This window comes from Chelonus insularis, unplaced genomic scaffold (genome assembly GCF_013357705.1).
Source record: "Chelonus insularis isolate UGA/USDA-ARS -01 unplaced genomic scaffold, ASM1335770v1 scaffold_229_pilon, whole genome shotgun sequence".
Taxonomy (NCBI): domain Eukaryota; kingdom Metazoa; phylum Arthropoda; class Insecta; order Hymenoptera; family Braconidae; genus Chelonus; species Chelonus insularis.
In genome coordinates this window covers 237,310-251,464 of record NW_023276790.1, presented here as the reverse complement: position 1 = coordinate 251,464, position 14,155 = coordinate 237,310, and the positions used below count along the sequence as shown (strand labels likewise).

The following is a 14,155-nucleotide window of genomic DNA, read 5'->3' as shown; positions in this document are numbered from 1 at the left end:
TGCACTCCTCGTCATTATGGCATAATGCATATCTTAATGATTACGAAACGGAACACTGACACCGAAAGCGGATGCGAGAAATCTGGTGAGGTTCAACTGGTGAAATAAAGAGAACATATATAGAAGAAGACAGAATTATTATAACTGACAACATCTACAACGTCCGCGCCCGTCCCACGCTTCTGCAATCAGCCCCTCATAAACTACAATCACGACACGTGCCTCTATCACTTTTACTTGCATATCCATAAGTGTTTACATATTTAAACTTGACTACAGCTTGATCTATACCTACCGGAAATATTTTCTATTGTTTTTCTAGGTATCAATCATTTACTATTTTTGAATTATTTTTCTTTTACTGCAAATGGAAAGACATATTTTTTGATGACTGACGAATAGAGTTGGCTACAATATTTTTATCACTAAAATATATAAATTGTATTAATAATTTAGAGAACATTAGCTGACTTGATCTATGTGGTTAATAAATTTCATTAGTTAAGAATTCATTTAGACTATTGTTTAGACTACACAGCATTTAAATGTATAAAAATTTTTTTGTGTTATTATTATAAATTATTGAGTCAATATATCACAAAGTATTATACTTATTTTATCTTAAAATTTAAGCAGGTACAGAAAGATATTCCAGTTTAGAAATTAATTCAAATTAAATATTTCTAGTGACTCATCTAAAAATTACCAAATAAAAGAGTTTCTTATACTTGTTCTACACCCATAGTATCTTTAAAAAATATTTAAGGAATGTCAGAGCATTGACGATAGCTGCCCAACATTCAACTATCTCTATTCATCCTCTGTACACATATGAAATAAAATTAATCGTTTTACCAGGTGAATCACGCCCACAGCTTGGTTGACAATTTCCTAGACCACTTCCTTAGGGATTCAAACTGCAGGAGTGTAAACTCTAGGCTGGTATCGTCTTTAAACTGACTTGTCAAAATACATCAATGCATGAGTAATAGTCATCTGCACGAGCACAACGTAAAAGCACACAGTTTATTGTTATAATAACAACTCCATACTATTATTCTCATTCATTCTTAACTTTTTCTCTTCCTCTTTTATAAACCAGAAGTCAATGGAAACAATTAGGCATGTGGATTCTTCTGGGACGCCTCACTTGACACTTCTGGGACAAAACTTCCCTCCTACTCGATACTTGCAATTTTACTCACTGTTAATGCTTTCAATTGAACTTGACTTCTTCTTAGTTGTCCCTTGGGTATTTGGCCTACTAGCAAAGTGTTCAATGATAACTTGTGGTTCACAACAAATTCAAACCTTATTCTCTATTTCTCTCTTTCTTGTAATATCTCACTGGTGGTTTTAAATTTTGGGTTTCATACTTACACACTGGTGTCTAGCTATTAATCGATCTTCAGGGACTAACCGATAGATCATGTCAAACCAGCAGGAGCTATATTGGAATACCACCTATGTAACAGTTCGTACAAGTCCATTTAACTCAGAAAATTTGCTCTTGGGAGGCATCTAAAAATTGAAAAATTGAGATGTGAACTTGATTCTTGGCTGATGCATGATGGAAGTTGCTCTTGGGAGATTCTTTGGTGCTGTTTTCTGAGAAAATATATTAATATATTTTATGCTTTGTGATAGTAAGGAAGTAAATTGAAAAATGAATGAATATGGATACTTAACTAAACCAACAATTTGAAGAAAATAATAATAAAAATAATAAGAATCTGTGGACTATAGTCAATAAAATGATGATGTTAAATAATTTTCAATCATCTTATATTCTTTAAATACTCTCATTCCAGTTAACTCCAGGTTATTAGGCTCAAATATATTCAACATGAGTTCAACTTTTCAACTCAAGCTACTAACAGCTAAATAGTTATTTTCAAATGTCAAGTCCATCATTGATTTAATTAGTGTTAAATTGAACACTAAAGTAAGTAAGTAAATAGTCACTGATTTACAGTGATTTATTTCAAGATAGTAAGTATTCTTCTATTCTATGATCTATGTCTGGAGTAAATAACTTCAATTGAAACATAATCCATTGCCAAGATGTTTTTAGATAATAAATCGTCGTGATGTAGGGATCGATGCAAGTCTCGAATGATGCAGAGGTGATAGATGGGTCGCATGCCGATCGTAGCTGTTGGCAAGACCCATTAAAAAGTGCGTGGGTCCGACGAGTGGGTTCACATTTACACCTGAGTCTTTTTCTCAGGCGTGTGCGAGTCTCGAGCCGCCGAAGGCTTAGCTTTACTCCTTGGGGTCTTGAGTTGGCCCGCGGTTAATTGCTGGCATTTAATGAGCACTCTTTGACGCGCCGCAAACCGCTAGGGTAAGAGGTGAGTGCTTATAGTCGTAATGGTCAAGTGTTCTTGTGTTTTGGTATCAACTTTACGTGGAAGATAATAAAAATTTATATAATATCCTGGCATGATGATTTTTATATCAAAATAGATGACGAGAAGATCAAGAATATTGTAGAAGTTGACTTGTTCTAACAATCTTCAAAGAAACCATCACTCCTTGATTATCATCAAATAATTTCTGAAAAATAAAAAAGAATTAGTAAAGTCAAGAAATAATTAGTTCTTTTGTAAAGAATTATTTAAAAGATGAATGATTGGATTTGCTGTTGGCATTCAGGTAATTCTGTTATTTATTTATATAAACTTGGAAATGAATGGAGTAAATAAGGAAACTAGGATAAAGCAAAAGGTTTTGCTATACCCAACAAATCCGTGAGATTTATGATAATTAGATGTAATTAAATATAGCAGGTAACTCTTGTTTCACGACTCGTCAGTGGCAATTAAAGATGTTCACTTAGAAACGCGTGCATCGTAAAAGGACATTTAATCAAAAGAGGTACCTACTTATTTTGTTGATTCGTGAAATGCTCAAGATATACCGAGAAATTTTGCATGATACTGAATAGACCGACTTGTAATTATCTGGAAAAAGGTCAAGTGAAATTCAGGCTGATTAATTTCCTTTCGCAATAAGATTTATATTTTTTTTTGTATTAAAAAACTCATAAAAAATAAATTAATTTTCTAATAATCATTTATTTTATTTATTTGAAACTGCAAGGTCTTTTCTAGTTTAAATAATAATTGTCATGATCAGTTAGTAAAATTGTAGAGAAATAATTAAATAAAATGATATTGCTGTACATGACCTATCAAAAGCCTAATTTATAAAGGTAACTATAGAAAGAAAAGAGAATTCTAATCATAATAATTTATGTTTCAAAGATTAAAATTTCATTAATTTTATTGGGCTTTATGTTTCATTTGACAAGTCATTATTGTAAGAAACATATATGACTGTACCTGACATACGTCTCGGTGTGTTAAAAAATTCGTTCGACCTTCCAATTTGACACCCACAACTACCTTCGATCGATTCATTCATAACTATAGTGCATAGTATCCCGTCAAAATGTTCAGGGGCTGGACCACACGCAGGTATATAAAATGAAGGCATGGTTATGAATGTGAGAATGCAGAAGCTGAGTTAAAACTCATATGGAAGGATAATGCATAATAAACCAAACTTTACTATAAAGAAATGGTATTGGCCCCTTACTAACAATCAAGCTATTGACAATTGCGGTCAGTAAATCAAGATGACGGTACTTTTGTCGGTCAGCATCACGATGGCGGTGTGACTGTTAAGTCTTTGTGAGCCTCATGCCGACATTGTCGTATAAACGATTGAAGTAGGTTCGAACAACACATAACAAAGCAAATGACAAAGGGGAAATGAATTTCCAATGCAGATTCGACCCTATAATATGAAAAATAACCGTGACTTTTAGACTTTTTCGATTTTTCTTCTTTCATATAAATTGTGATTGGCATAATTGACTCTAATCAACTGTTCTGTGAATAAATAATCTTCACTAATTTTATCTATTATCATGTATTTATTTTCATCGCATTTATCTCTCAATGTTATACTCGATAATTTATTAGAGCATCACTTTTAGAAAAATAAAATTAATATTTCTACTATAATTAGACTATGATTCTTATTCCAAGTCATATCAAATGATATATACATTAACTTTTATAAAATCAATTACCTTGATTTCATTTTTAATATTCAATTCTGTAATTACAGTTATAAACTAATTACTTTCCGGATCAGCTCAACTAATGCCAGCCATCAACTGTTGATTGAACAGAAAGTCTGTTGAGAACGCTGTTATGGTCATGTTGGTAACAGAGAAACAGTTGGTAATAAAATTCACATTGAATTCTTCGCAGTCGGTAAAAAGACTTTCCTTTTATCATGGAAAAATTATCAGTCGGTTATTTATCACTTGATGCACACTGAAATTTTACTATACCAATTAGAATTCTCCCCACCTTTTTTCAAATGTATAGGTTGTTTAACAGCTGTATGAGGCCGTAAAGCGCCACCTAGGTGCTGGTGCCGTACAAATACATAGAATAGAACAGCTGTATGAATGTATACTTTGTGTAGTGTTTACTATTTTTTATTTTGGAATTGCAATTTGTAATATTTAAAATATTACATAAATTTGTTTTAAAGAAACTTATAACTTAGCGACATGCTTCCAAGTAAATGAAAGTATTCAAATTTTGTTAAATGAGAGTGTTTGTAATGTGAAAAAAATAAAATCAACAATTATGAAAGAACTGATATCCAACCAACAGCCAAGTGCATCGTTCTCTCATCATTCGAATAAAAATAACAGTAACTCAAGTACAAGTAACAACATGACAAATGGAAGTAGTCAACGAAGATATGCTGTCTTCAGTACAGAATGGGTTTCTGCTATTGGAGAAGAATTAGGGATGCATCCTCTGCAAGATTCACTGTTGAAAAAACTGGCTGAAGATGCTTCATATCGTTTAAGAGAAATTTTACACGTAAGTATTGTTTTTATGGGCATCTTGATGAGTTCATTAATGAAACTTAGAATAAATGGATCATCAAAATTTATTAAACATTACAGAAATGTGTAACGCGGTTGAATCACAGCCAAAGAAGAAAGTTGACATCTTATGACGTTAATGCAGTAATAACAAATCTATGTGATGCTGATCCTGTTTACGGAGCACCTGATCAAATGCCTACGTACAATACAGAAGCACAAGTATTCGTTCCTCATGAAGATTTCATAGATGTTAGTGCAAAAGCGGTTGATCCCATTAATCTTATACAACTAAGTGGGCCTTATATCAGTGAAACTGAAATGGTAGATCCAAAGTTGACTGAATTAAGGCACAATTATGCTAAAAAAGCTCTCAAAACTCTATTTAATGGATCTCAAAAAACATTTCAGGTATTTACAGTACTAAATTAATAATTCAATGGCAATTAAATTATTATTGAAATTTTTTAAGATAAAACGTAATCATAATTTCTAGGTTTTGTTGAACGATTGTGTAACTAATCCACATTTGGATGGTGAAGGAGTCATCGATACTCTAATTTCCATTGCCAGATCGACTGTGATATCAAATAATGCTCAATATACTAGAGTGACAATAAGAACTTGTCAACTTATAATCGCCATTGCTTCCAATAGCGAAGCTGTGTATCCTTATCACTTAAACTCGGTATTATGATAAACTTAAATTACTAATACTTTATATGAATTTTTATTTTATTATTGATAGATAATTATGGTTTTCAGGTGGAAAAGTTGACAGAATTATTATTAGAGTTATTATTAGGTCAAAGTTTCATTAATCCTCATGTAGAATCGTTATTCAGAACTTGTACGCTAAAACTGATGCTCAGGTGGCCTTCAGTAGCAGATAAATATGTTCCTATGTTAGAAAGTGTTCTCATGAAAGATGAGAAAGATATCTTTACAACAAATAAAAAACGGCTTACAGCAATGGAGCTACTTGGAGGAATTCAGCCGCTAACATTCTTCCAGAAAGAACCAGAATCTCCTCTTGCATTAAATAACATTTTGAAAAATGCGCTTCCTGGTACTGCTTTTTGGTATCAAATAGCTGTAAGTACTGATGTTATTTTAATAATTTATTCATTAACAATACAATGATATGATTGTCAATTCATTTCAGTTATCTGTAGCTGCTTTGGTAAAGTCAAATCAAAAGCAACCGAATCTTAATTTACTATTTGAACATTTTGGTGATTCGTTACTACCATATGTAAGATGTCCAGTTGAAGAAGATGAAAACAAAGTTGCTTCAGGTCCAATTTTGCTTCCAATTATTGTCAGAAGTAAAATAAGGTATGCTAAAATTCGACCAAGTTTAAGAAATCCTGGAGATTGGCAGGCAGCGTTTCCAGATTCTGTCTTAAGAGGGCCTCGTCGAGAAATTAGGTAATATTTGTACACTAATAATTAATTGACAAATTTTTATGCATTATTTATTCGAAAATGATAGTAAAATACTTTAATCTACTGTTTCTGTTTCTAAAATTTATGATACATTTCTTGGTAATTCATTGATTACTTTTCTTTTAGATTTGCATTTGCTGGAGGAAGGCCAGTAGCTCCAAACAATCTTCGTCGCGTAAGTTTACGTGCGAATTATCAAATATTAAGGAGCGAACTTCGGGCAACATCAGCTCATGTTGCTTCTCGCCGTCTTTTGATCTTAAAAGACAAAAAAAAAAGCTTCATTGGATCATACAGTTTAGCTAACATCTTACTTTAATGACATCACATATTTAAATATATTAAGTAATTTTATTTTCTTAATCATCAATCGTTAATAATAATCTAATTAGGTTTCATTTTTATCTAAGTTGTATGTTTACATCAATAATGAGTTAAACACTGTACATAATAAACATATTGAAAATTATTTTATCTTATACTTATTACTTACCGTCTTAATAGTATTAAAAGTACTAACGTGAGTCATCAACATGAATCAGCAAAAGTTGCTCTGGATCATCCCTGAGTTTTTTTTTATTGAAAGATACGGATAAATTGCAAAAGTATTTTATTATTATTACAAATTTGAATATAGATTTAGAGTATTATTGATTGAAAATCATCAATTTTTTATAATCATCAATATTGAGATGATTTAAAGACTCTTAAAGGACACAGTAAAAAAAATAAGTTGATTATCATCATTTTCATTGCACGTCTACAGTATCATCCTGATATAGGCTCCCCCATTGCTTCTAAAAATTTCGATGAATCAACAATTATCTTCTCAAGACGTTCTTTTGTCGCAGAAGTTTGACGCTGTTCTAATTTACGTTTTGCTGACTCTATTGCAACACGATATCCAGGAACATTGCGAAGGATTTTTATCTGTTTATCAACAGCTAGCAATAAATACTCAGCTGTAGCATCGAATTTCAAGCAGGAAATATACCCTACAAAGTCAAATAGAAATAATTACAATCATTTCCCACAACTTGTGGAGTAATTAACAATTTTGATAGTTGACAATTACCAATATCTTCAATAGTAGAGTCCAAATTGCCACTTATAGTTGAATAAAACGACAATGATACGCCATGAGCTATTGCTAAAACTTCTCCATTTGGTGATAAAGCGACTTTGGCTGGCGTAATATTTTCCCATGTTCCAGATAGTAAAAGTCTTGGATCCTCACCTTTTTCATACTCAACTAAAAATTCAAATATTATATTATTCATAAAATTCTAAATTAAATTCCTAAACTTTTAAATAAAGCTATTGACAGAATGTACTATATTTAAACAACTGATATACTTTTAGTATCATAAACACGATAAGTTCCATCCTTTGATACAGAAGCCATGATACTAGAATCTGCACAGAAATCAAAGTCGTACACTCCTGATGAGTGGCCTGCAAGGTTGAACGCTTTGGTGACTTGTTTAAATTCTCCAGACTTAGTAAAGCCTACTTCCCACACCTTAACATCTGGAGTAAACCCTAGACATTTTCACATTATCATTACCTTCATCTTACAATTGTTCGAGAAATTTTCTTTAGCTAATTACTAAGAAATAAATAAATACCTGAAGCAGCAACGAAACGACCACAAGGTGATATTCTTGCACGATGCGTGGATCCTAAATAAGTATCAATAGTATTCAATATTTCTCCTTTCAGATCCCAAATAATCAAATCATTTTTTTTGCTACAAGTCATTATGAAACGTCCATTACAGGCTATTTCCAATCCAACAATATCTTCTGCATGACGCTAGATAGTTCAACAAACAAAAAACAAGATATTAATGAAAAAAATAATGCATTGATGAATGATTCCATGATAAATTATTTAAATTAAATAATTACTTTTGGAAATTCAAGAACCAAAGTTGCAGTTGAGAAAAATCCATTTGGTTTTCTTCTCAGTCCATAGACCTCGATATTATTGCTGAATGATTTATGGATGATAATGGCTTTTCCATCAGGAGAAACTCGTACATGTGTTGCATAATCGTAATCAATATTGATACGTAATGATTTCCGTTCTTTTGAGGAAAGATCCTTCGTACACCACAAATGAACTGTGCGATCTACAAAAAAAAATTCAAATTAATTAATTTTTCACTTATCTTAGTTTTTAAAGTCAAATTTAAAATTATTTCCAAACTCCTCATTACTTTCCTTCAACAACTTTTCTTTGGCCATGAAAATATTTATTATTTGTCAACTTCAGTACAATTACCATACGGGTATAATAATAAAAGGCATACTGAATTTTATAACACAATATTTTAAATTTAAAAATCCTTCGCAATGTTCATGGATATCGTGCTGATGGTATTGTTGATTCAGTGAAATTTTTATATGCAATGGAGGAGCCTATATCTATATTTTTTACTGTGTCCTTTAAGAGTCACTAAATCATCTTAATGTTGATAATTACAAAAAATTAATGATTTTCAATCGATAATACTCTGAATGTATATTCAAATTTATTTATTTATTTATTTATGCCTCCAAATGTAAGGAGTCTACGTTCCCTCTGTGATTAAGGATAATTGATAATTAGAGTTCACATTGGAAGTAGAAATTTATTTAGAGCACAAATAAACAATAGATTAGAATTAGAAATGTAGGATAATATTGTATTTAAACTCTTTTGACGAAAAATTGAGACAAAAAAATCGTTTGAAAATCTTGAATTCACATACAAGTATTATAAAATAGTCGAGGTCATGTTTTAGATTTATAATTTGATTTATACTTCTATAAATGGTATTTCATTGCATAAATAATTAATACTGATTATTTTGTAGTACTTGCATGACAATTTGATTTTTTTCATGAAATTAATAAATCTAAATTTATGTCATGAAGATTTTCAAAAACTTCTCTTTTCTTAGTTTGCTTATCCTCAATAACTAATAACTCATGTCTAGAAATATTATTAAATCAGAGTTGAGTGTTCAGATTTTATCATTAACGTTATTCATAATTGCTATTAATATAAATAATGTCAATTAAGTAGGACATAACGAGACATAAGTAATTTTCAATTGTCCATCTTGGCTGTAAGTATATACATATATATAGATTTTTTTTAGTATATATTTTTAATAGTTCATTAAGATACGAGTGGCTTAAATGAGTGATCATTCACGCCGTGTCATAGTCGCTCATTTAAGCAACGAGTATCTTACACTATTTTGTAGCACCAGTGTCCTAAATTCGTCTTCAGTTTTATTAAAATTTAAATATAAAAATTAACTGAAGAAAAGCAAATAGTACATTACGATATAAGGGACTAATTAATTTATTTATTTGTATTAATTGTTGGACATACTATTTTTTATACGAAATCGAGGTCTAGGGACGAAGCCCAAAAAACAAATGATAAGCTCAATAAAATGAAAAAAAATATTTCGAACTATGAATACAAATTAATTAATATTAATTAACTGGGCATAGGTGAATGGGTGCAATTTTTCGAAAGTCGATCGCTACAATACATTACAAGTTGAGAAAATATGTTCAAGAAAAAATCAATTTACTTGAAACAATCAATACATCAAAATTAATTACACAACTTAATATTAATTAATTATTTTTTTTCTAAACAAGTTTAAGAATTAAAATTTCCACTTTCTATTTATTATTTAAATTATAAAAAGATGTTAATAAAAAACATTTGAGAATCATTAATTGAGGTTTTAGCATACTTCAGACTAGAATCATAACCGACGAAACCATGTAATTTTAATCATTAATTATTTTATTATTTGTTATTTTTTCGGGATTTTGAATGTTTTTAAATATATTTTTTCGTTTTTTTGGGGGGTGAATGTCAAATTATTGAAGAAGAAATGTATGGATTGATCCTAAATACGAGCCCGTGGCCTAAAAATATTCCTCTCTACTCGTTTCATAATTGTTTATTTAGGTCAACAGTTAAGCGAGCCCTAAACACGAATTTAGGACACGCAGTGCTATAAATTTAATTTTTGTTTTTTTTTAATCAATAGTTCTTAATAACTAATAAGTAATTACTATGAACTTATGTCTAAGAAAGAAATCAAACTGAATAATACTGTTTTGTATGAACGTAGATATAACAAATTTTATTCAATCAGAATACGTATTCACAATAAATTTTTAAACATTCTATGACAATTTTTATAGATAAGTGACTAAATATGGAATGACAAAATATATAAAATGATATTTGATATCAAATATACTATTCCATGTTTGTTTACGTTCTTCATTCTGACATCACACATTAATTTCAGATGTCGAACACACAGTTGAAAAATTTTTATTTAAGTTATACTTTGAATCTATTTTCAAACAATATTAGACAATAATCTTAAATTTAAATAAATATGTATTTTGAATTTACATATGCAACGAATTTTAATTAATTCAATAAACTAGATTTTTTAAAAAAATTTGCAAATAGTATACTAATTACTATCATGTAAAATCACACATTCCTTCTAGACGTTGAGTACACTATTCAAATAAATTTAATCTTAATATTAGTTTAAATCTTAATCTAAAATATACTACTAAGTAAGTTATTTCCATTTATGTACAAATATTAATTTAAATTAATCATGAATAATATGTACAAATCATGAAGCTAAGAGTTAATAATAAAAAATACAATTTTAACATGATTAATCTTCTAATTTTCCTGTCCATTGTTATCTGAGACGTTTAGCTGGTGGAGGCATGAGATCCGAATCATCTATAAATCGATGTTTTTTAATGTAGTCAAATAAATATTCAGAAGTAATAGGCACTCTAATACTCTGACAAACAGATTGAGCAGTGGTGAAAGAATTGGGAAAAGATTTATCTGTCCTTTCACGCATAAACACCCAATGTCCATTTTCAAATTTACACTCAATTATTTTATTATTTAAATCTTTAATTGCTTTAGTAATTTTTATATGATCAAATGGTTCTTTTAAGCCTCCAACATATAACTGACCTATTTTTTTGGGTAGAATACCCATACCTGATTCAACGACTATTTTTAATTGAAAATCTACAGAATTTAATGATAACGGCTTCCATTTTAAGACTTCTGCTGCAGTTCCAGGGATGTAGGGCTCCTTCGAAGGCTGGAAGATCAATCCATCTGGTTCATGACCCAATTGTCTGGCGAATTTTTCACTCAACAAACTGTTGACTTGTGTGATATCCCAAAATTGCTTTAGTCGTACAGAAAAAGGTTCTTGTTCTCGGCGTATTCTACCTTCTTTTAATGCTCTGTGTCGGCCTCCCATTACTTCTCTCTCGATGATGGTATATCGATCAGGAAAAAATGATTTTTTAGATACATCTTTCCCGTCATACATGATTACATCATAAGCTAAGTACCTGGGATATTCAGCACCATTTACTTTATCAATTACCATTTCGCCATCCAATAATGTATCTTTCAGATTTCTTGAAAGATCTCGAGGGTGTGGAAATACTAATCCAGACACTTGGAAGACACTATTATCTCGATCAATGAAGAATACCTCGTTATCTGCTTGAATCAGCATCATGTATCTGGTACCATCAGCTTTCCATGATACTCTGTATGGTTTGATATTAAGTAGAACAATATTCTCCCGGTCCATGGAGACTGGTTGAGAACCAGGGAAGCCACTACTATTCCATTGGCATATTTCTTGAACTCTTCTTTGAATTCCTGTAACTTTAGCTACATCTTGTACAGGTACCACTCCAGGAACTCCAGCCATGAAAACTGGATTTTTAACAATATATTCCTTACGTCTTCGAGTATGTTTGCTACTTCCGGATTGGTCATGTTCTTCCTCATCCTCTCTGGAGTCGTCGTATTCCAAACACCAAGCAGGACGTGGTGGTGCAGGTGGTGCATCACTCTCATCATCATATCGTCTATATAACTCTTTGATGTAGTCTTCTTTGTAGATTCCAGGAGGTCTGGCAATTGAGAATTCACTCACAGCAGCATCTAAATTAAATGTGTCACTTTCAACTAAGTAGCTTATCAGAAGAAACCCAGTTCTATTAAAACCATGGGTGCAATGGACTCCAATCATCTCGAGTGGATTTCGAGCAATAAAATTTTTGCAAATTTCTACAAAAACTTTGGTTTGTTCTACAGAGGGAGTTTCTCCATGACCTCGACATTGAAGTTTATAGTAACGACAACCGTGGGCTTCGACGTCAGCTTTATTATAAAATCTGGTAGTATTTGTCAAGTCTATCAGTAACCCCATTTTCAGTCTTTGACTCTTTAATGATGCAAATAGCATGTCCACAGAAAAACGACATTCTTCAGAAACTTGACTGTTAAATTCTTCCGATAGTGGTGTTTTAAATGCGAGAAATTTATTATTTATCAGTTTTATACTTTTTCGAGGACAATGTAGCCATCGTGGAGGGATTGTCCCTTTACTACCTTCAGAAGTCGAGCTTGACATTGTTTAACTTAACCTCAACTGTATAAATGAAGTTTTTTTAATCACAAACACCCACTTATATTTTTAAACGTTCGATTTTACGCTTTGATTATGCAGTTGTTGCATAAAAATACAAGTGGACTAGTATTTTCACAAAAAAATTAACATAAAAATTACACAGTATACACTTTTCTACGACTGAGTCTTTTCTGATCACAAAACTTTTTCCTTGCTTGATGTACCAGTCTTATGCGCCACCTGGTGGCGAATCATACAATTTGCCAAGTGTCGTGTCACCATACGCCACCTGGTAGCGTGCTAAATGCCTCTAGTGGCATAGCTATGAAACATCAAACTTCCGGCGGTAGTGGCACGTGGTGTTTATTATTCAAATCTGCTTGATTACCGATAGTTATGTTGTTAACAATAACCAAAAAAATAAAGGTAAATGTTGATTTACCTTTATGAAGTTTAATGTCCAGTGATATAGTTTTATTATCATAAAATTGTTCGTAGATCAATAATTTTTTTGCTAGCATAAATTGTTAGAACTATTACTCAACACTATCATAGTAGTACATTCAGCAGGAGGTGTCTTTACATAATCGATTAAAAATAGATAATACTCTTTCAACATTTTTTTATTACTTTCAATTAATCATCTCTGCTGATTATACACTTTTGATGATATATATTGTTTATACAAATTCTTTCGTAATTGTAATACAATAATATTTTTGACACAAATCAACAGTTCAACATTGCAATGTTGAAATAATTAATTATTAGAAATTAATGACAATGAAAAATTTTTGTAATTAATATTTATTTTGCTGAGATGTTGGATATAAATTAGTACGCAGAAAAATTCATAAAGTTAGTCGACCTTCAACTGAGTTTGATAAAATTAATACGAAGTGGCATCAATACTAACAAGTTGGTAAACAACTACTTACAGTTGTTTTTCTTCTATTAAGGTAATAATGGTAGAGAGTAAAAGCATTTTATTTCATTTCTCAATTTCAATGAATACTGAGTAAATTTAGCAGTAAATTATACTGTCTCGACGATTTCATTCAAAGATACCCCAAGATTAATGGATAAGTAGATAAATGTTGGTACATTGCAAGAGCCAAAAATTATTCAATTAGTAATTATAAGTATGAATTCATTTGATACCAGTGATCTTCAATAACCAAGATGGGTAACCGGTAGACCTCGGTCAACTACCTCATGAGTTTGACAAATGACGACCTTGACTAAGTCTTGTCTGTACCAGTGGTCTCATGTAATTC

At 31.0% G+C, this 14,155-nt stretch overlaps 1 protein-coding gene and 1 pseudogene across 1 annotated transcript; one reads left to right on the top strand and one right to left on the bottom strand.

The window, feature by feature from the left end:
- Positions 1–4,501: 4,501 nt before the first annotated feature.
- Positions 4,502–6,820, top strand: LOC118073125 (uncharacterized). The gene is made up of 6 exons (XM_035093438.1): positions 4,502–4,916; positions 5,003–5,332; positions 5,418–5,609; positions 5,687–6,016; positions 6,087–6,352; positions 6,497–6,820. Exons 1-6 carry the CDS (start codon positions 4,674–4,676, stop codon positions 6,687–6,689), a joined length of 1,554 nt encoding a protein of 517 aa, XP_034949329.1. The 5' UTR covers positions 4,502–4,673; the 3' UTR covers positions 6,690–6,820.
- A 143-nt stretch (positions 6,821–6,963) lies between these two features.
- On the bottom strand, positions 6,964–13,084 carry LOC118073127 (mRNA-capping enzyme-like; annotated as a pseudogene).
- Between the last annotated feature and the right edge of the window lie 1,071 nt (positions 13,085–14,155).

What these genes read in the sequence shown, in the direction of transcription:
- LOC118073125 (XM_035093438.1), top strand. Translation starts at nt 4,674, where the DNA reads ATGAAAGAACTGATATCCAACCAACAGCCAAGTGCATCGTTCTCTCAT. An exon ending in GTTTAAGAGAAATTTTACAC is followed by an intron (nt 4,917 to 5,002) that starts GTAAGTATTGTT and finishes TAAACATTACAG; the next exon opens with AAATGTGTAACGCGGTTGAA. An exon ending in ATCCTTATCACTTAAACTCG is followed by an intron (nt 5,610 to 5,686) that starts GTATTATGATAA and finishes TATGGTTTTCAG; the next exon opens with GTGGAAAAGTTGACAGAATT.